Here is a 23,752-nt window from a genome sequence, read left to right on the forward strand (position 1 = left end):
AATATTCCGCTTTGATAACGCCGCTCACAATTGTGTTGCAGTTAAAATCTTTTAGTCATATTTGCTATACATATTTGCTGAGCCAAATTGTCTATTGTTGCTGCTTGAACAGGATGAGAATGGGGATACGAAGGTAAAGTTGTGAAGTTCCCTCTTGAGAGGAAAATAATTGTAGCCACAAATTTTATCGCGCAATCGAAGCATTGTAATAAAATAGCATATAATCTGTGAGACGCGAAATCTAAAAATTTGAAGATTAGCTTAATCAACATTTTATTTTTATATACAGTGCCGTAAGTACTAAGCAATTATAGGTACGTATACATATAACAAAAGAACTCATTCGACCTGACTTAAAGTAACGGAACACAAGTGTCCGCTTCGAAGTCGGACCTAATGAGCAGCAATAAGCAACATACAAATGCGTATGTATGTATATGCAAAAAGCAATAATTGGTATTATATATGACTCGTGAAAAGCACTCATTTCACATATATTTATGTATGTATACCTAATATATACATATGTATATATTAAGGAAACGAGTTAAGCTCCAACTCTAAAGGCATGTGACAGGAGGAATGCGACAGGACTCGCGTTAGTCTAGTAAATTAAATAAATTGCCACTAAATGCTACGAGATAATATACGACATGTTAAACTAATCGGCGTGCGCGTGCTGGGCAGTACCATTTGGCGTGGTTGTCTCAGTTGTCCTCTGTGCCGCTGATGCTTTGTCTCGAGTTTTAGATGTACCTTTCATCAGCAGCTTCTTCAAATTCTGGAAGGGCGCATCGAAGAGCACTGTCAGCGCCACGGAGGCCAGGAAGATCGATATGAATTCGTTGGTATCCAGCTGCATAAATGAAACAATTATTAAATACGAAGCAGAGATGTGGGGTGTGGTATTTTAACCGTAACATGTATATTATAAGTATATATGTATATTAAACTTTCTTTTGCGCGTTTAAATCATGCGCTTTGCGTATTCTTTAAAGTCTTCTCCACGACATGTCCGTCTGTATGAACGCAAGGATCTCAGAAAGTATAAGGCCTAGAATAACCAAACTTGGTATCAAGATTCTCATAAATCCGTGAAAGGACGAGTGTTTTTTTCGCATTCACTCCCCCGCTATTCGCGATTTCCCATTACTTCCGTTATTCTTGGAATTTTGAACTTAAATTTGGCAATTACATCCAGTTAGTGATTATGTGTATAAGTGATTATTCTGAAAAATACCACACCGTGCACCGTTACTAATTTAGATTGTATCTACTAACAATTATCGAAACGAAGTTGTAGTAGTGATGAACGTGGCGTCGTCGACCCACATTGAAAAAGAAGACGGGGAACTGCGTCAGGTAAATGGCATACGAGAGCTTTGTGGATACTTGGAAGCCGCGCCAGGCAAACAGTCTCGTAAATTTGTCTGTAAAGCCAAGGTTATTAATTCATTTTAAAAGTGCTAATGAGCGACTCACTTTTATATCCATTGTGGGAAACGAAGACGATCCATGAGAAGAACAGACACCATGCAATGGGTGCAAAGGCCGCGTATATGGCCGCATGTGTAGAATTATACACATAGTTGATGTCGCCCATAGGAGCTGGTCCTAGCAGAGAGGCAAGCACACAGATCGTAGCCATTAGCCAGCCAAAAAGCAACTGGTTGCGGCTCAGCTTGACGCCCTGATACTTACGCAGGGCGTAGCCCAACAGGATGCCCATAATGTAGACAGTGGAGCGATGTGGTGGAAAGGAGTACATGTAATCGGCAGTACGGAACAGACGCTGAATGCTAAAGTGGCAAATGGTCACATGTGGCAAATAAAGGCACGGGAGATGGGATCGATGTAGATCCTTTACTTACTTTGTGCCGAAATAGATGTAGTTAGACAGCTGGTTGACAATCGTCGTATAATAACGCGCTGCCGTGCCAATCGTGCATAGCAGTAGCAAAGTCAGCAGGCCTTTTCGAGGCCAGCGCCACAGGCCAAGGATAAAAAGTGGCGCCACAGCAAACAACTCTGTGTCAATGCCCAAGTGGTGCGTGTGGGTCAGGCACATCTCACTGAAGCCAAAGTAATTATGGATGAAGAGTAGATTACGCCACCAGTGACGCTTGCAAATGTCTGCATGATGGCCCACCACCAGGTTCCACTGCGGGCCCGAACCCCACAACGGCAACACATAAGTGCAGAAAAGGATAAGTGCCGCCAGCGGCGGTACAATGCTGCAAATCAAAAAACAGAAGGCAGTTAGTATACTAGAGTGTAGTAGCCAGGCAAAAAATTGTTATAAAGTCGACATTATTATGACGCACTATTTCCCATTAAAATGGAACTGAGTTGGATTTGTTTTTTCATTGATCATATGCATACATTATTTTTTAAATGCATCCTGCATTAATTAATCAACATTTTAATTTGGTAAAAGCTGCGTACGCCCTGGATAGGGATATATAGATATATGTATATATATATACATATATACACATATATCACCGCTTAAGGCCAATTGATGATTTGGACACAATCCCATACACCTTACCTATCGTTGGAAAGTTAATAAACTAATTAAATAATCTAAGCAATAAGTTTTTCGATAATAACTTCTTCGACAGAAACTGGGCAACATTTTTATTTTAACAACTTTTCTTTTGTACGAGTATGAAGTTGGCCCACAACCAGCCGAAGCACGTATCAATGACATTTTGTGAGTTACATTGCTACCAGCTGTTATGCAATAGATCAGATGTTGCAAAAATATGTAGGTCATAACTTTCACACTAACTCAGTACGCTGACAATAAACTTATTACTTACCGCATCAGCCTACTGATGTACTCGTCTTTCAGCCGAATGGGTTGGCTTTTCATAAGGCGACCGAAAAGAGAATAGGCTGTCAGCATACCGCTAAAAAGCAGAAAGGGGTCCGTGTAGAGGGAGGCTGCACGCCCAATCACTGTCCAGGGGCGGCCCAGGCTTTCGGACATTTCGGTGCGGTTATTGTACGGGTTGAAAAACATGGCCATAGACTTGTGCGAGAAGATCAGCATCATAGCATTTAAAAATCGAATGCCGTGCACTGCCTCGATGTCGCTGGGGGAGCTACGGGTGCTGAAGAGCCACCGGAGATTCTTGTCCAAGGAGAAGGCCGTGCACCACTCATCTGCAATTACCAAGAATGTCAAATTTGTGGATGATTGGGAGCATGGTGGAGTAAATACTTTGCTGCGCCTGCGTCTTCGTGCAGCGATCGTAGATGGTCGATAATAATGCCATCGAGAGCACCAGAACAAAGAAGCGCACTGCCCAAGTTGTATTTCGATCCCAGGGCTCACTTTTGCGCACCTGACACATTTGCGGCTCGACGCGCACATTAAAGCTGATCCCAGTTGCCGCCGTCTGATTGCGTAAATACTCGGCGACACTATACTCAACGTCCCGGTGTGTGCATCCTGCGGGCACGCAGATGCCCCAGTTGACCAAGGAGTAACGCGGCACACGGTGACCAGGCTGAAGAGGGGGAGAAACATTTGTTGTATTTAGTGACCTTTAACCCATACTCCCTACTGTCAATTCTCTTAAACGAAAGCTGCCTAAAAGCTTTTTCCAATACAATCAATTGACGCACTTCGCTAATAATAACTAAGTTCAATGAACTAGTTATGGAGCAGCTCATCGCTTTAAACAAACGCACGCATACATACACACTATATGTCGATTTGTATTGTATTTGCATATTGTACCCAATTTCACTTCTACACCACGCAACAAGAAAGAAACAAAAAAAAAACAATTTTATTGTTGTGGTCATATTTGTATTCGGAGATTTTGAAAACTAAAACCCCATAAAAGCTGGTTAAAAAGAATTGAATTGTGCAGTTCAGAAAAAGTTTAGACACCTATTTATACTCTGTACATGAAATGTACAGAAGTATATTAGGTTTGCGGGAGCTGAAAAATGTAACAGGCAGAAGGAGGCGTGGCAGACCCCACAAAGTATGTATATTCTTGATCAGCATGACGAGACGAGTCGATCTAGCCCTGTCTGTCCGTCCGTATGAACACCTGGATCTCAGAGACTATAAGAGATAGAGACACCAAATTTTGCACAAAGATGCCTTTTGTGTTTACGCTATACGAGTTTGTTTTATATTTTTGATTTTCCCCCCACTTCCCCCCTATGGGGGTTTTCACGATTTTCCATTCGTATAATCGCCTATATTTCTGAGACTATAAGACCTAGGGACACCAAATTTTAGTCCAAGATGCCTTATATGAATACGCAGAAAATGTGTATTTTGAAATTTCCCTGCCTCCCCCCTCTCCCATGCAAATCGATACTCCCGTAATTTTTGGAATTTCGAACTCAAACTTGGTAAATACCACCAGATAGTGATTATAAGACCAAATGCCAAGTGTCATAATGATAGGCCGATTTAACAGGTAGTTATAGCCATATATGTACTTGAGACCAAGCAGTGCCCGCAGCTGTTGTTGTTTTTTTCTGTTTATTCAAAGCATTGAAGCCGTGCACACGAGACATACACAGACACACACATACATAATTACATAATTATTCTACACATATGTACAGAGTATTTCAAAGACGGGATACCCGACTTTAACTTCTCTACTTCTTTTATTTTAACATTGTAATAAATTATGAAAATAATTTGCTTGCTTGGCAATTGCTTTATTGTTTTCCAACGTTAGAGACAAACTGAAAGCCGTAACACCAAGAGCAAACCCAATTAGCTGGCAGTAGATCTGTCTATGAACAGCCCTTCTGGCCGTCTACAAATTTTTACCAATTCTTGTGATTTCACCTTTTCGATAAATCCTACTTTAATAACAAAAACGGTTAACTAATTTCTTCTCCGACTATCACTTTTCTAAAGACGATAATGGTGTTCTCGCGAACAATGCCAAGAATGTGGAGAGAATATTCAAAAATATGCATACGTTTGGGGTTTCCAGCACTTCTGATATACTTATAACATATACTTGTATAATTAATATATATGCAGTTCTTTATCAAAGTCTTCATGAAAAGGGTAAACATATTTTTTTTAACAAATATCCAAACAAGTAAAAATATCTTTGTTTTTCTTAATCTGAGCCATTACCGCAAAATGTATGACAATATAATTTATATGCCGTGCTTAATTGAAAGCAAACAACTTCGGACACCGAGCCTTATATACCTTTGAAAATGTATCTTTATATTAATAAATAATAAATACATAATTTGCAACATCTTTCATAATGACAGCAAACTTTCCATAAAACTACGAAAACCAGCAAAACTTTAAAACCTGATTGACGGCAATTTTAAGATTCAGTAATCCAATCCAGTAGGTTTTGTCAAATGATCTGCTTGCAGGGATCAGATTCCCATGTGAAAATATAAGCACTGAGAGACAAGTGTGAGAGAGAAGCATACGACAAACAGACAGACAGACAGACATTCTAATCATTTATGTCAATACTATACTATGCATGCATACATATGCGCCCTAGAAAAACATGAGGGATGCCACGCCTTCTTCTGGTCGCTACAAGCATTAGAGGACAATTAACTGTCCTTGCAGATCACAGTAGATAAGAGTCGGTATAAATGTATGGTCTAACAAGCTGACAACGACTTAGTCCATTCCAGCTTTAATATTAAGCTGTATAGTGTAATCGGAGAAACTAAATTTTTTCACCGTCTCGTTTTACTCACATTCTTCGTCAAGTTCAATGTCGAGAGGTGTGTGTATTTTGAATATATGGCGAGTGGTTTTTTCACAGTTGCTCGCTAAACTGTGTTCGTAAACACATACTCGTATATACATACATACATTGATATGACTATATTTTGGACACAGTTATGTGTTATTGTATGTATGCTATGTACTCGTATATAGATAAATGTACATATGTACATATAAATTGGCGCCGAGACTTACAACGCAACGTTCCCATATAAATTAATTGAAATAATTGAAGATGTTCTAAAGTCGAGACTGAGGCGGTTCCCACGCCGACCCCCACACCGGCCCAACCCAACCCCACCCCACACTCCCCCTTCTCTACCCTGCTGTGTAAATTTATGTATGCATGAATGTATGATTGGATTTAACATATGAATGCAATGGCAAAACAAAAGACTTGGGCAACGAACTTGAACATACATATGTATGTACATATGTATATATGTATGTATATTTAATACTCACATCGTTGAATTCACTCTTGAACGGACCATGCGATTGCATTAGTTTGAAGAAGGCCTGTAATCGCTTGGACTTGTGTGGCAGCACAGGTTGCGCATAGGCCAAGCAATACTGGCCGCGCATGGTCAGTTCATGCTGCTGCTGCTGCTGCTGCTGCTCCTCCCTCTCCTCATCGTTGTCCCGAACGCTACTAGAAGATATACGTAGCCGCTGTTGAATGCCCAAGCACTGATCAAAGTCGCCCGGCTGATTAATGTTGCCATTCAGAATGCCCGAGTTCAATTTGCCGCTAGCATCGTGCACTGCAACAGAGGAAGGGGTTGATATTTAAATCTACATTGTATGTATAGTACATGTATGTAAGTATTTATTTATGTATGTATGTGTGCATGGTTATAAAACTGTTGCCGTTTAGCTTGAATGCCACGCCAACTGGGAATAAAGCGTGTGTACAATGCAATTGTCAATTGAATAAATGCTATGACCTTGACCGTGATTTCGCACACTTGCCGGTGGTGCGGCGGCACAGTCGTGTGCCAGCTTGTTTTTACGTTTCTTATACTTTATGGCCAGAATGGATAGGAGAGCTTCTTGAATTTGCCAAGCCGTATGGAGCAGACGCCACCAAAAAATGGTATACGCTCTTAAATGTTCAAAAAAGTCCCATAATTTGAAAATAATATAACAGTTTTGTTAAATTGTATACAAACTAGGAAGTACATATGAATGGACACACATGTATACATATGTATGTATGTATGTGTCGTGTTTTTGCGCGCAAATGCTTTTTATTCGAATATTCCTTTTTTTGCTGGAAATCAAGCGATGTCAGAGTCGATAGTATAATTTTTGAGAAGTAGTACTAACTAGTACTGATTTAACTGTTTAAATCCAAACAAGTCAACATAACTACAAATAGAGTGTACCAACTTGTCGACTTTCCGTGTATTCACTTGCAATTTCGTTCTTGTTCTGAACGTTCAGCAGCCGGTGCGCGATTCACGGGCACCCACTTGGCCAACTGGCCAGCTGGCCAGGCCGTCCAGCCGCTCATTTCATGTCAAGCTCGCACAACACTTGACGTTCTCATTGGTGCTGTCGTTGTTTTTATTTTTATAAATCTGTTGTAGTGGCGTCTGCGAAATGCTGCAGTAGGCAAAATTTGCTCGAAGCTTTTGGCATTGTAACTGTTGCTACTGCCATAGTTTCTGCTGTTGCTGTTGCTGCCACTAGCGCTACTGATACTAGCAAGGCGAATGTGGGTAAAGTTCGACGCGTGGCCTTCACTTTAGCCGCATGAAATATGTATGTATGTATGTATAGTATATACTAAATAGGCAGTACTATACTATACGTATGCATTTATTGAGAACTTGCTCATGCAATGCCTTTGACTCTGCACTCAACTTTTGCAATTGATTTCGGTTTGTCTGGCGGTCACGCTGCGGCTTGCCTCTGTCAACAGCAGCAACATTACAGCAACAACAATGCCAGCATGTTTGTTGGCAATGACTCAGATTTGTTACTGCTTCTGCAGCTGATCGAACAAGCAGAACTAGAATACACGTACATGTGATCACAGAGGCCCGCGAAGCGTTCTAAGCGTTCTTATCAGCAACAACAACACTTAATGCATAGTATGTATTGGACCGAGTGCAAGTGTTTTGATTGGCTGGCATGCGTAGGCTAAGTGTAGTGTTTTATGAGCCTAAAGCAAGCAAACAGGGGCAGTTGGTCAACAGCTCGCTGTACTCGCTGCACTTATTGCACATGAATATTTAGTTGTCATTTTGCCTGCTTTTTGTTACTTTGCTTTGTTTCGTTTTTTAGTATGGTACTGTGGTACTACAGTCATCGACATAAAAAATATAACTTAAATTACTGGGTGTATGAGTAACGCGTCATTAACCACAGATTCGACAACGACGGCAATGAAGATGTTAAAGACGGAGAGAGGGGCGGGGCGCAGACACACGTAAACGCCATGACTATGAAGACTACGAAGACACACCTTACTGTTAGCAATGAAGAGTCTTACTTAGTACTTACTTTTTAATGCCCACAAATCAAAATTGTTCAGTGCATCCATATAGATGCGCATTTGGGCTCGACACAGGTCAGAGGCTTCGGGATTTCGTGACGCATCGAACGGTTGAGATATTGCCAGAAAGCGTTGGCCTATGTTGTACAAATAAGCTGCAAGAAGAAAAAAAATTTCATATAAATAATTTACAAATCACAACAAGGGAGATCGCTACAGTCGAACAAGGCCGACAGTAAAATATCCTGTACCCAGACAAACTTCCGGCACAGAATTACATGCGCCTATAACAGAAGAAACAAGAAAGGAATGCTGAAGTCGAGCAGGCTCAACTCTTAAATACCCTGTACCACCCCACAAAAAAAGAAATTAAATTAATTAATTAATTTAATAAAATATTCCATACATGCATACATACATTTACATTTACATCAAAATCGTGTCTATGCGTGTTTGTGTACTTGTACATATGTATGTATGTGTGCACTGGGCCTGGTTATATGGCTATAGCTTTCTTTCTGATCAACCTATCATAATGAAATTTGGTATACGGATATATAGTCGTTAACTTACCAAACTACTGACTACCAAATTTTAATTCAAATTCCAAGAATTACGGGAGTTATAGAAAATCTTGAATAGGGATAAGTGGGGGGGGGGGGGGGGGTGGATCAGAAAAAATGAACAAACTCGTCCTTTCTTGGTCTCAGGAGAATCTGTATACCAAGTTTGGTTATTCGATCTCTTATACGTTCTGAGATCCTTGCATTCATACAGACAGACAGATAGACGGTCAGACGGACAGACGGACATGGCTATATCGACTCGGCTTGTCATGCTGATCAAGGATATACTTGTACATACTTTGTGGGGTCTACCTCCTCCTTCTGTGTGTTCCATGTACACTCGCACAAAACTTATATACCCTTGTACAGAGTATAAAAATGTTTGATCATTTTACCCTAACATACGAATATGTGTCTATGCATGTTTGTGTTTGTTTCGTGTGCCTATGCAAAGCAGCTACAACAACAACAGCTGTGGGCAATGCTTGGGCAAGATAACACACATACAACTATATGGCTATAGTGGCTATATGGCTACCACAATGAAACCGAATAATGAATGAAGCCGGACTCAAAATAGCCAACTGGAAGGATTTTCCAAATGTCAATGAAAAATTCCAAAAAATACGGGAGTTATGAACAATTAGTGATCGCGTGGGAGAGGGGGAAGAGAGGGATATTCCAAAATACACAAATACAGCTGTGTCACGCAAAACGGATAAGGCAGCAGGAATAGAATGAAAGAGATCGCGCACATTTCGCCTTCAAAAATATTCTTGTATACACACAAGCACAGCACATATGCCTGCATATCGGGTCGTAGAACTCTCAGCTTCTGCCGGCAGCGACCCACGGCGAACCATGGCCATGGCCGAACCTTGGTGTCTATTTTGATAGGCGGCTTACTTGGCTTAAGCACATCGAAGCGAAGAGAAATCTATTGAAATTTAAAGCTAGTAATCTACATTGGCTTATAAACGTCCGTTCACCATTAAACATGGAATGCAAATTACTCTTTTTTAATGCAATTCTCAAACCCATTTTGACATATTTAATAATTAATACTTAATAATTTAGAAGTAATCCAGAGAGCTCAATTGAAGGTACTGAGAACTATCACTGTAGGGACACCATGGTACATGAGGAATGAAAATATTCATAAAGACTTAAATGTAGGCTCTGTTAAAGATGAAATCGGCAAGGTAAAAACAAGTCTCTTTCTAACGTGCGCAGTACTTAACTTGGCTATTAGCCATACACGACTCCGGCGAAGAGACATCCCCAACCAGTAATAACAGTTAGGGCCGTATTTTAAATAATTCATTGTAATTAATTAAATAAATATAGAATATTAGATTATGATTTGCATACTTGTCGTTAGTATCTAAACGAGAAGATTCAATAAATAAAAACTACCGTACAAAATTAAATTACATTTTTATACACTGTACCCAAAGGGTAAAAAGGGTATATTAGGTTTGTGCCAAGTATGTAACATGCAGAAGGAAGCATCTCCAACCCAATAAAGTACATACAAGGTAAATTCCAAAGTAAAACGGACTTTTTGAATCTAGCACCCCCTGGTGGCGCTATCTATATGTCTGGTACGTTAGAATCTGCAATCTTTATCAATTGTCCAGTGAGAATTTCATGGCATTTCATCGATTGGAAGTGAAGTTATTGCGTTTTAAGTGTCAGTATGTTTGTGTTATCGGTGCGAAAATGATCTTGAGCCAATATTAAATTTTGTTTTAAAATTGGTAAAACTTTTACCGAAACATTTCAATTGATGGAACAAGTTTATGGCGATGATTGCCTATCCTGTTGCAGAGTGCAAGAGTGGTTTCAACGTTTTCAAAGTGGTCGTGAGGACATAAATGACGATCAACATGTGGGCCAATCAAAATTCGTGAGCACCGAAAATTCCATCGAAACTCTGCGTGAATTCATCAAAAATCAGCCGAAATCATCATTGAAATTGATGGAAATGGAATTGAACATCTCCAAAACATCGATTTACTCGCCGTATTCACCTGATATGGCACCGTGCGACTTCTACCTTTTCAAAAGGCTTGCACCGGCATACTGGCGGCCATACCGGCCAACGAGCTAAAACACTCGTTCGACATGCTTTTGGATCGTGCTAAAAGCTGTATTGAAGCAGAAGGAGACTATTTTGAATAAAATAAATTGATTTTGCCGAAAAAAACCACACAGAAGGAGGCGTGGCAGACCCCACAAAGTATATATATTCTTGATCAGGATGAGAAGACGAGTCGATATACCCATGTCCGTCTGTCCGTCTGTCTGTATGAGCGCAAGGATCTCAGTAAGTACAAGAGCTAGGATAACCCAAATTGGTATCAAGGTTCCTATAAGCCCTAGGCAGAACGAGTTTGTTTATTTTTTCTGATACACCCCCCACTCCCCCGCAATTCGTATTTTTTCTTATAACTTCCGTAATTCTCGGAATTGTAAAATCAATTTTGGTAGGTACATCCAGTTAGTACTAATGTGTCCGTGTGCCAAATTTCATCATGATAGGTCAATTCTGAAGAAAGTTATAGCCATAAGTAAAATCGCTGCTCATGCGCTGCCTGCAGCTCTGTCGGCAGCGCTGCCCGCAGCTGTTGCTGTTCTTGCTGCTTTGGTTCAACATTGTGCTGCATACATACACGCATATAAACACGCATAGGCACGTGATGTAAATGTATGCTGTTTAAACTGAACATAAACATGTATTCTAATTTAATTTAATTAATTCAATATATAGTAATTGCATTTTTTTTTAATTTTCCTTTTTTGTGGAGAGTACAGGCTATTTTACTGTCGGGCTTGCTCGACTGTAGCGTTATCTTCATAATGAAGGAATGGGGCTTGAAATTCGAATGAGCGCGTGGCCCGCCCCAAGCCGAGACGCCAACGCAACGCCAACGCCAACGCCAAATAGTCTGAACTGTATATGGCAAACCACAAACATCAGCATGCAGTCCGCGATCAGTTCAGTTTTAGCTGCTGCTGTTGTGGTGTTGTTCCTTTGTTATTATAATCACAGCACGGTTGATCGGGCCTTGTTTTTTATGCTAAGTGAATTTTCAAGTTGCTAATTTTCCTTTTGTTTGCAATTAAGAATTCTGAACACGACTCGGTGTGCTTCGTTGCCTGCATCCGTCTAGAGACTGGAACTGAGACTACCAAAGATGTTGGTGATGGGAATGGGTGGACTTATGTACGATACATTCAAAAGTATGTACGTGTATATATGTACTATATATACATATGTATACAAATATTTGCGTGCGAATGTATGCTACTTGCATACATACTACGACTGCGGAGATCGCAAATGGACAAGGAAGAATTTAGATTCAAAATTCTCATATCAAACTTAACATTGTCGGGCAGCTAACGTTTCGCAATTATAAATTGCTATCACCGTCCGCTCATCGCTTTAATTAGGCACAATCGTCGTGCGATTTATATATGCATGATGTATATAAGTATGTTGTTTTCGGGCATTCCATAGAATCATTCATTATTACCATTATTCGATTGCTTTGTCGTAGTTTAACAGCGCATCGCGCTCGCTTTTCCCGGCAAGCATTGGGAAGATACATATGTATATTTGTATTTTGTTTATTTATAAACCCTGTACCCAAAGGGTGAAAGGGTATATTAGTTTTGTGCGAGGCGAACAATGTAACAGGCAGAAGGAGGCGTGGCAGACCTCATAAAGTATATATATTCTTGATCAGGATGACAAGACAAGTCGATATAGCTATGTCCGTCTGTCCGTCTGTCTGTATGAGCGCAACGATCTCAGCAAGCACAATACAAGTAGCTAGGATAACCAAACTTGGCATTCAATTTCCCCTAAGCCCAAGGCAGATCGAGTTTATATTTTTTTCTGATACACCCCCACCCACAGCGCTGCCCGCATCTGTTGTTGTTGTTCTTGCTGCTTTGGTTCAACTTTGTGCTGCATACATACATGCATATAAACACGCATAGGCACGTGATGTAAATGTATGCTGTTAAAGTTTTTTTATACCCTGTACCCGTAGGGTAAAAAGGGTATATTAGGTTTGTCCAAAGTATGTAACATGCAGAAGGAAGCATCTCCGACCCCATAAAGTATATATATTCTGAATCAGCATGACGAGAGAAATCGATCTAGACATGTCCGTCCGTCCGTCTGCCCGTTCGTCTGGATGAACGCAAGGATCTCAGAAACTATAAAAGCTAGAATAACCAAAGTTGGCATCCAGATTTTCCTAGGTCCGAGAAAGGACAAGTTTATTTTATTTTTTGGAATTTTCCCCCCCTTCCCCCGCTACAGAATTTCGTCAATAGCGTCCACATTTCAAATGCTACCTAAACCAAACTTTGCACACATAATTTATTTATAATTATCTACTGTTGTTTATTCAATTTGGTCAATTCTAAGAAAAGTAATTAGTGAAACAAATTCTCGCCAGTACAACCCCCCCAAACTGCAGCAACAAGTCCGCTCTTCTTCTTCCTCTTTTTGCTGCTGCTATGGGCGCATATAACTCAGTGACGGCAGTTTACCTGGGTACAGGGTATTACACTGTCGAGCTTGCTCGACTGTAGCGTTCTCTCTTGTTTTTTATTTAATTTAAATTTTTAAAATAATTTTGAAAATTTATAATTTTTTTCTCATTTTCGGGAATGGGTACAGGGTATTTAAGAATGTACAGGGTATGCTAGAGTCGAGTCGGCTCAATAACATTCCTTTCTTGTTTGCAATAGCTTTAAGAACACAGTTGGCACTCATGTGACAAAAGCAATCGAATGCAATCAAGCGATCTTCCAGGGAAAAGTCATCAGGCAGCGCCCTCACAGCTCATGAACTTTATTGCTATTGTTTCTCAAACAGTATCTATTTTTCACATACGATATTAAGCATCGATGTAAACGTGAGCCAAAACACGAAACTGGGGTTATTTGCTAACAATGTAACGTTTTTATTTATTTTTAGGTTTTCTCCGTAGCTCGACAGCAATAGGTTTAGAGATTTTAACTTCATTAATTAAGGTAAATTATGTAAGTCCATAGCAGATACATAAATAAATTACTGAACAAGTAGATAAGCTAAAGTCGGGTGTCCCAACTTTGAAATACTCTGATAAATACTATACTCTGTGTAGAATCATTAAAGCGCTGCCCGCAGCTGTTGTTGATGCTGATGCTTTGGTTAACTGCAAACATGTTCACACAGACACGAATAGACGCGCATAGCCATTCATACACTCACATAGATGCAATTGCTATGTAAATGTGCTATCATACTCCCTTTCTCACGTAAAGGGAATATTCGAATTCGAATACCGATAGAGGTAAAATCGATCAACAAATTTTTTTAAAATTCTCTTAATATTTTTAATTTCTATAATTATTCTAAGCATATGCACATGTTTTTTTTAGAAGGTAGTACCAGGGTATTTAAGAGTTAAGTCCGCAGGACTCCATTTCTTGTTTTAAAATTATAAAATTATTCTACATACATATGCGTGGGTACAGAGTATTTCAAAGTTGGATCACCAGAACTTACCTTTTCCACTTGTTATGTTTTTCTCTGGTACTACTACAAACAGCCAATTTCGCTTGCTAATATCATATCGTGTTTAAACTTCTACTTATCAGCTCAAAAGATAATGGCTTAATGGAATTTGGCGTACAACAATGGAATTTTCGAACCTAACTGTACTTTGAATTTCTGGACAATTTCCATTGCTTTGGATCATTGCTGTTTTTGTTGTTCTAGCTGCTGCTGGCGCTAGTTCTACCTCATAAGGTGCAGCCGACTTAGAGTGCTGGGTTTGACTCGACCCCACCATGATCGATTTAAAAGCATTAGAGACTTCTTATTTGTATTCACATACACGAATTATAATTCTTGACGTGGCAGTAAATTTTTAAAATTATTCAAATAAGAAGCCACTGTGAGCGGTAGTCTGTTAGTTTTCTTGCGGCTTTTTTTGGTGCCGTTGTCAGTATTAGTCGTTGTTGGGCATGAGGGAGGCTATTTTTTGGCTATTTGTACGGCCAGTTAGCTAGCTGACACATTGTTTACACTACATATATATATTATTTGTTCATTGAATTGGCAGTTACGTTCGGTATTGGTCTTGTCGTTGCCAATGCTGGTTCCTAATAATTTTAGAATTCGCCAAGCTGGAATCTGCCAAATGATATCATTGAAAACATTGGATCACAGAAAAGATGAGATACATACGCGTGACTTTTAAATTCCGATTAAACCTTGCCATTTAAAATTATAAAGAACAGAAAAAACAATTGGCAAACAAGCTTGCACGCAAATGCCAGTTACAAACACGTATACGGGAACGAATATATGAGTACCCTTTTTTGGCAGTCAAATTTGCACATCATGTCATCCGACTTAGAGCTGGAAGGTGGGAGAAGGTGTAAGCAACAATCCGTTTATGACTTGATTTTATTTAATTTTTAGAAACTGGTTACTATTTCGATGCCCATATACGTATGTAATAACGGAACATTACCAGTTAGGTGAAGTCAATTGCGGGCCAGCGATGATCGCAACAATAACGAGAATTCCCAGAAATTCAACAAATATTGGATTGACAACTAATTAAATTGATCAAGTTGTATCATTTCAGGCATTTGAAAAAAGCTTTCACTTTTCAGTGCACTGAAAGAAAACAAGAATGGAATGCCAGAGTCGTTTGTGTCTGATGCTTTAAGCCCATAGATATGAGATATTGAATTCCTTTTTTAGTTGCTTACATTTCTCATCGAGTTTGTGTCTACGCTTATTATTCGGTCAAATGCGCCATCCCATACATCAGCAGCCCTTAGTTTTCTATACTATAATCACTCAGCTGTTGTTTAGACTATTAAATTGGTCTTGATACTTTGAAACTTGTGGGACGTTCTATTGCACATAATCGCAGATAACTTCGGCTTTGTGGAATTTTCAAAACTGTTTATCTATAAAGTTAAAAAAAGTGTGTTGATTTAGAACGGGACTTTATTAAAAAATACATACAACTTTATTTTTGAATTGTTGTATAATTGTCAGGCTAGAAACATTGCGAACTGTTGAAATATTCGGCAGCATAGTAGTTAGTATAGGTCACAAATGTAATAATGCTCTCGAAATGTGACGAAAAAGCGTTAGTGCAAGGGACAGATCCAGTCAAAGGCCTCTGGTAAGCGATTTTGAAGGAAGTTGCCAAATGTTTTTAAAATTTTTTTTGTTTACCACCGCACCGCTTCAAGTACGAGTACTCGTGTGTACACAAATATTGAACGCGCATTCGGGCAAATGCTAGATACTCCAAGGTTGAAATGTTTAGCAAGAATAAGTGCAGTTAATGCTTAGCCATGTCCAATCGTTAGAAAACAGCACAAAAAACGAGCTGACTTGCTAATGAGCAAACATTGAGTATTTCTTGTTATCTTCATGGTGGAGCATGATACCCTGGGACCCGAAAAAAGTTTTGCCTCGTCAGAAACTGCATTTGTAGATTCTTGAAAGACCAGTGCTTTCTGATATAGTACTCTATGTCCGATATGCAAAACCAACTTGCGGCACTGTGCTGGAAGTCACGTAGTTCGCTTGAAATTAGTCGACTGGCCAAAATGTAATTGTAAACGGTCGGCCAAGTCAGCCATGAGGGGTAATGTGGTAATATGTTAATGACCAAACGCATTAATGGGCACGTCCTACTCAAAGATTTTGATTTCAATCAGCCAACAATGGACCATCACACATGTTTGCAATAAAAAAAAACAATCCATTCATTTAACGGTATATGTATCAATTTCCATGGGTTTTGGAAACTTAGAGAACTGAAGCGAACAATACATATTGCACGTGTATATGTACTATATATATAATATGATATTATATTATATTATATATGTATTTAATGTACGCACATGTTATGCAATTTCGCGTTGTCAGCATGCGGATAAAAACCAATGCATACGAGTATGTTGTTCGAATTCGACAATTGAAAGGTTATGCAAAAGTACGCGACATGAGCAATTGGACAATTGAAATGTAAGCTTTAAGTGATAGAAATTACAACTGAAGTGTTTGGCAGCGGCGGTGCCAGTGAAGGCCTCTAACGTAGCACATACCATATATACGAACGTATCAATATCACCTTAAATCGTCGCCGTAAAAAAATTACCAAGAGATCTGCACATAGCCATATTTTATGGAAGTACGAGTATGAACATATAGTATTCGTGTATGTTATAAAAAACTGCGACCGGGAGCTCTCGGAGATCTAGAACTAATCGCATCAAAAAAACATATATAGCATCTGTGTGCGAAATTGCGTGTCTCTAGCTCTTATAGCTTCTGAGATATACATAGGTGTTTATACAAACAAACAAGAGACAGGGCTAAATCGATTCGTCTTGTCATGCTGATCAAGAATAAACATATTTTGTGGGGCCTGCCACGATTCCATCTGTCTGTTACATTCTTTCACCTTTCAGGTACTGAAAAATAGAGATAATTATGACTGTAACTTTAGAATAAATGTATTACAATGTAACTTGGTATTGAGACAAATAAGCACAAACAGCACAAACAGAACGTAAAAACTAAAAATTGTCTGAAAATACAAAACATTTCGAGAGTTGTGGATTGTGGACTGCTAATAGCGGAGAAACTGGAAGGATTAAAAAAATTACATAAACTTTTTCCTATCTCTATTTTAAATTTCACCAAAATTAGATTAACCTAAGAGAATGAATTAGCAATTTGATTCCAGCACTACGCTCCTTGTTGTGGCCAGTAGGAAAGTCCTTTTCAGATAGGCTTATTAAAAGCAAAGAAAATTGAGCAAATCTTTTATGACAGCCAAGCGTATAAAAAAACAAGAGAGAATACTACAGTCACGCAGGTTCAACAGTGCAATACCCTGGAAAACGCAAGCGAATCTCCTGAGTTCTATGAGCCCATAGAAAAAGCAAAAAGAAGAAGAAGAAGAGCGTATTTGATGCTAAAGTTTGTTTTGGGAGAAAATCAAATAAAATAAAATAAAATAAACTCCCGGGGAAACAAAACTAATATACCCTTTTTGCCGTTCGGTTACAGGGTATATAAATTAAAGCCGTATGCAAACAAATAATACATATAGTATTACTTTGGATACTGGGCAATAGCCGCATTGGGGGTTACGAAAAAACAGATCAATTAGCAAAGAGAAGATTAGAGGTCTTTGATACAACCTGAAACAGTGAAGCCACTCTTTAACACGCTTTTGGCAACATAAACGCTCGAATGCGAAGCTGGTGGATCAAAAACATCAAAAAAAAGGAATATCGCTACTCTTACGTTCCTTACCTACTACACCTCATGTACCTAACATACCGAGAGAACTTTAGCTAATAAAAAATATATATATCCGTACTAAAAGCAGAAGCAAAGTAGAAGGCGTTACAAGGAATATTTATTCATCCGGATAGAAAGTGCTAGAAGCCAAGCCTTGTATTTATATGTATTTCCCTGAACAGGACAAGTTTGTGTTTTTCTTGATACACCCCCACGCCTTCGCCATTACTAATGTTGCACAGCTTCCGAAATTCTTGCACAAGATTTGACAATTATATCCCATATCTATAAAAATGATCTCTGCCCATGAATTGCCAACAGCTATTGTTGTTGCACTTTGTATTGCATACAAAAGTATAAACGCAAATTATATTAAAATATTGTCTTACTTGACTAAGACCATATTATTCATTCATTTATATACGATGGGCCGGATTGTTTATATTTCCTACTCAACATTTAAAACAAGTGGAGAAGCTAAAGTTGGGTGTTCCGACTTGAAATACTCTATGCGTATACTTATGTGTAGAATAATTATTTAAAGAAATTCAAAAAAAAAAAAAAAAAACTTAAAAATTGAAGAAAGTAACAAAATTGTAATATAACAAACATTTTTTGATCAATAATACCTCCATGGGTATTAGAACTTCCGTTATTTACGTAGGAACTGTGTATATGTGAGTGTATGCGAGCCTATGCGTGTCTGTGCGTGCCTCGTGTGTTTGTGCAAAGCAGCAACAACATCAACATCTGCGAACAGAGCTTGGGCAGAGATTACATTTTATAACTTTCAAATTGACCTATCAAGTATTTGGAGGTATTTGCTAAATTTTGTTGAAAAATTGCAAGAATTACGGGAGTTATTGGTTCTACCTAAATATAAACAAGAAAGGAATGCTAAAGTCGAGCAAGCTCAAATCTTAAATACCCTGTGCCTCCCAAAAAGGGAAAAACGAAAAAAAAAATTAAATTAACAATTATAATAATTAAATTATTTAATTAAGTTAAATACAATTTATTCAATACATACATACAAAAGTGGAGATATGTCCATGTACAGTTTCAACAGCATACATTTACATCAGAATCGTGTCTCTGTGTGTTTATATGCGTGTATCTATGCAGCACAAAGTTGAACCAAAGCAGCGCGTTTTTTTTTCTGAAGCATCCCACTCCCCCGCTATTCATGATTTTCCATAACTTCCATTCCGTACTGTACATAAGCATATGTCTCCATTTATGTATGTATGTACTGAGTATTTTATATTTACTTAATGTAATTTTTTAAAATGTTTTTAAAATCTTGTTTTTCTTTTTTGTGGGAGTTGGTATAGGGTATTTAAGAGTTGAGCCCACTCGACTCTAGATTCCTTATTTTACTGTTTTCTATGTATTTATAGTGTTCTTCGAATTGGTTTCTATAAAGGTAATTACAATTTTCAATTCATAGTATTGATATTAAAATCGAACGCAGGAACTGGTGATTCGCTTTCATTTGTGACTTTGTACCGTAACTTACCACGCTCGTTGTCCTCGAAATCATCTTGATCGTCGTCTTCCAGCGAATCGCTCTCCGTTGTTGTCTGGGAGGTACTGAGGTTGGCGGTACCCAGGGCGCTGTACTCAATAATCGTTTCCGTAACACTATCCGCAAACAGTTTAAGACTGTAGTTGACTTTGTCCTCGAATATGGAGGTGATTTTGTTCTCCAGTTTGTCACCGCCCGTGTTGGCGCTGTCACTATTTACAGTGTTACCAACACTTAACAAATTGTCGCCTAAATTGCAATTGTCCTTTAGGTTGCATGTGGGATTGGCAACGCTGTCCAGTGCTTGGCAACAAAGATGTGGCATCAGTAGCAACACCAATTGCAGCGCCTTTTGGCCTCTTTTCGTGGCCATTTCTTAGTTTTCTTTAACTAATATACTATAATCACACAGCTGTTGCTTAGACTTTTCAATTGGTCTTGATACTTTGAAACTAGTGGGCCGTTCTATTGCACATAATCACAGATAATTTCAGCTTTGTGGAATTTTCAAAACTGTTAACTAAAATTTACCAAGTCTTGAAGCTCCAATTAATGTTGATGCGACAATTATTAGGACTTCTAATTGGTTCCTCAATGTTGGACCAATGCAATTTCTTTAAAACCCTTTGATTTTATGTAACACAACAGTTTAAAAAAAAATGGATGTAAAAACAAAAAAAAGGTACAATCTACATCTACAATTGCACAAATTCGGATTTTGTTTCCAATTACCAGGCGCGTTTCATTATAAGTACGTTTATTTAATTTGTTATTAAATTTACATTTATTCAAAATTTGGGATAGTTCGATTTGCAGCCCGACTTCGGTTGTTTGGGTATTGCTGCTGCCCAGCGACTGAATCTAGCGACCGCCAAGACGAAACATTCAACGTCAACTGATTGTCTAAGTACCGCCAAGCATGCGAAGACCGCTCAGCGACAGCGCCGCAGCAGCTTAAAAAGCTGGCAGCGGCGTTGGCTTAGGAATACATTTATATATAAATACATATATACAAGTATGTGTGGACCGAATTTCAAAAGCAAATGCTAACCGAATTTTCAACGCGACGCGAATATGAACACCAACTAAAGCTTACATATGTGTCTTGTGTTAACATGTTAATGTGCGTGTGTGGCTCTCTCAGTTTGTGCGTGTGACCGCTGATGCAGCACATCTAGCCAATTTCCATTCAGAATAAAACGTCATCGTCGCCGCCATCATTGAATTGCATTGTAATTCGTGCTTTGCATTCCAAAACAATAGACGCAGCGTCATCGTCGTTTTCATCCACCTGCCACGCATGCGTTGTGTCACTTCTTCACCAACAGCTGATCGTGCGTTATCTTAGAATCTCAGGTCCAGCTTACAGTGCTTTATTTAAAAAGATACAAAGATACAAAATAAGCAATATGCGAGTCCGACTACTTTAAATCCTGCTCTACCCTTTCCAAGACGCTTAAAAATAAAAATAAAATTCATAATTTGATTAATATTTTCTCGACGTAGATTTAAAGTTCTTTAGTGGCCTTAGGTATACTGGAAATATATTAAATTTTAATTTTTAATAGTTCAATGAATTTTTTCAAATGTAAAGTAGAGACAAACATTGATTACAGTTCCCAAGTCGGGTTTCCCCGGTAAAAATACAACTTGGTCTGAATCAAACAAATATGACAAGTATAAGACAAGTCTACTATATACCACAACCAAAATTAATATTATCTTGGGCTTGTGTTCCAAAATTGTTGGTTTTTGTGTTTTCTTTTGCTTATTTATTTAACATTTGTAACTTAGAACTAATCCTAAATCAAAAAATGTATACATAATTTGATTCATATTGCCAGCAACGATTTTCTCTTTCTATGCTCAGACTTTAAATAGCATTTCCTAAAAACAAAATGAAATAAAAATGTAAGCAAATTTTAAAAAATTTAAATTAATTAAATAAAATAAATACAAGTGGAAAGGCTTAAGTCGAGTGCCTCGCCTTTGAAATATTCTGTACCCAATTGTGGAATAATTATATAAATTTGCACATTTACATCGGAAATTAAATTATGGTTTATTTGAGATTAGATATAAGAAGCATATGAAATATGGAATAATATAACTTAAATACTGAACCTGCTAACTTTATTACTCAAGTAAGGATTAATTTTGAAACTATAACACACCGAACGATAGAAGTAGCAAACAATAAATATAGCTATTTATTGTCTAATTCCGATTTGTCTCTGCATTCTGATTAAGAATACATATATAGTTAACGCCTTAAGGCGTTCGTATTATTAATATTAACTTTTACCCTCCCGGCACAGAGCATAAAAACCACAACACTCAAATATTGTAAATGAACTATTAATACCTACAAACATAGGTGCGGGAATACTAATATGGTTCTGCAGAAAATGGGAATGATGTTTTCAAATGGAATTTTGGTCATTCTGAAAATAGTCAATAGTAGTAGCTGTAAGTCCAGCCGGGGCAAGTGCGTTGGAAAATAAGTCAGCGAGGAAGCGAGCCTAGGCGCTAGTCAAACGTTCGCTGCCACCTGTCTTTGATAAGTGTCAACGATGTCGCAAATCTCAGCAGCAACATTGGCTTCTATGTATTAACTAGTATTAAGACTACAACCTATACCCATTTGTAATTATGGCTAAACTATTGGCCAATGCCTGTGCTGCGAGTTGTTGCCCGCTCTGTGGACTACAACTTGTTTTTATGCTTTCGAGCGAGCGCTATAAAAACCCATCTATCTATGTATTTAGGAGGCTGAAAATCAAGTGGCGGCAGCAGTAAAGAGTCAAGCGCAGAATGTTGTTTCTTTTGCTATAACAATTTTTGCGAAACAAAAACAAAAAGAAGATGTAGACATTGATGACGATGAATAGTCACTCACTAAAAGCATCGAATAGGCATGAAAAGAATTTGTTGGTTATAAAAGTTTTGCAAGAATTTGCGGCTGTCTGGACGCAAATAGCACCAGCACCTGCTTCATTAATCTGTGCAAAGCTCATAGAGCAATTAAAATAAAAACAAAAAAAAACAACATACTGACACAAATGCATTGAAAGCGAATCTGGTTGCCAATATCAAATTACTCAAACGCCCGACCTGGCCTGCCCGGCCTAGTCTGTGCTGAAACCAGCTAGAGCGTCTGATTGCAAACAATTTGCAGCTTGCTTCGCCATAAAGCCAACTGAGTAAATGCCGGCACGACTAACCGCTCGCGCATAAATACATACATACATACATACATACATACTTACATACATACTTACATACAAGCATGCAACATATGTATAGTATATATTCACATATGTCTGTATGTATGTATACGCGATTATATTCTTGCGACAACGAAATTACAAACGGAACCAGAGCCGGGGCAACAACAACTGCAAACTGCAACTGCAACTGCTGCTCCGGCCAAAAACATTCTCTTTCCACAAATGGCAATTAGACCACTACTTTTGCCGCCGCCAGTTCTGCTGCCAACGCCACTACCGCCGCTGGCCAACAAAAATTAGGCAACTGGCCGGCGTGTGGCAACAGCAATACATAGCAGCATTAGTTGTGGCAGCGCCAGCACAGTATCGGCCCATTGAGCGAGTTTTTGCTGCTTGGTTCCGCGGAACGAGTAAGCAGAAAACGGCATGCGGCGCCCGCAAAATTCCCGTCTAAAGCTCGAAGCTACATGCTCATTATCACGGCACACACGACGCAGTCCAGTTCAATATTGGCGTCGACATCAACTAGTGACTGCAACTGCAACGTCGACATCAACTAGTGACTGCATGTTGCATACATTTTTCACTGGCAAGCGGCAAGCGACAACAAGCAACATGCAGCGGCTGACTTAGTTTTAATGGCAGGTGGCTGCTAGCACTGTTGGCTGATGGTGTCAGAGTTTTCAAAAAAAGAAGCTAGAGTAACCGCTAAAAGACCGATAACAATATTTAATTGTTAACTTTTTATAATAAATGCATATGCATGTGTACATACACGTACAAAACGAAACATTATATAG

The 23,752-nt window shown here is 38.7% G+C and overlaps 1 protein-coding gene across 1 annotated transcript; it reads right to left on the reverse strand.

Annotated features, from left to right (window-relative positions):
- Positions 1 to 255: 255 nt before the first annotated feature.
- LOC115629871 (nose resistant to fluoxetine protein 6) lies at positions 256 to 20,535 on the reverse strand. Its single transcript, XM_030526466.1, has 9 exons — positions 19,714 to 20,535; positions 8,276 to 8,422; positions 6,230 to 6,528; positions 3,230 to 3,518; positions 2,826 to 3,171; positions 1,872 to 2,234; positions 1,483 to 1,799; positions 1,282 to 1,430; positions 256 to 856 (listed from the first exon to the last, which is right to left on the reverse strand). The coding sequence occupies exons 1-9, from the start codon at positions 20,093 to 20,095 to the stop codon at positions 662 to 664; spliced, it is 2,487 nt and encodes an 828-aa protein (XP_030382326.1). The 5' UTR covers positions 20,096 to 20,535; the 3' UTR covers positions 256 to 661.
- Positions 20,536 to 23,752: the final 3,217 nt, after the last annotated feature.

This window comes from Scaptodrosophila lebanonensis, unplaced genomic scaffold, assembly GCF_003285725.1.
Source record: "Scaptodrosophila lebanonensis strain 11010-0011.00,11010-0021.00 unplaced genomic scaffold, SlebRS2 tig00000168-arrow-arrow-pilon, whole genome shotgun sequence".
In the NCBI taxonomy this organism is placed as follows: Eukaryota; Metazoa; Arthropoda; class Insecta; order Diptera; family Drosophilidae; genus Scaptodrosophila; species Scaptodrosophila lebanonensis.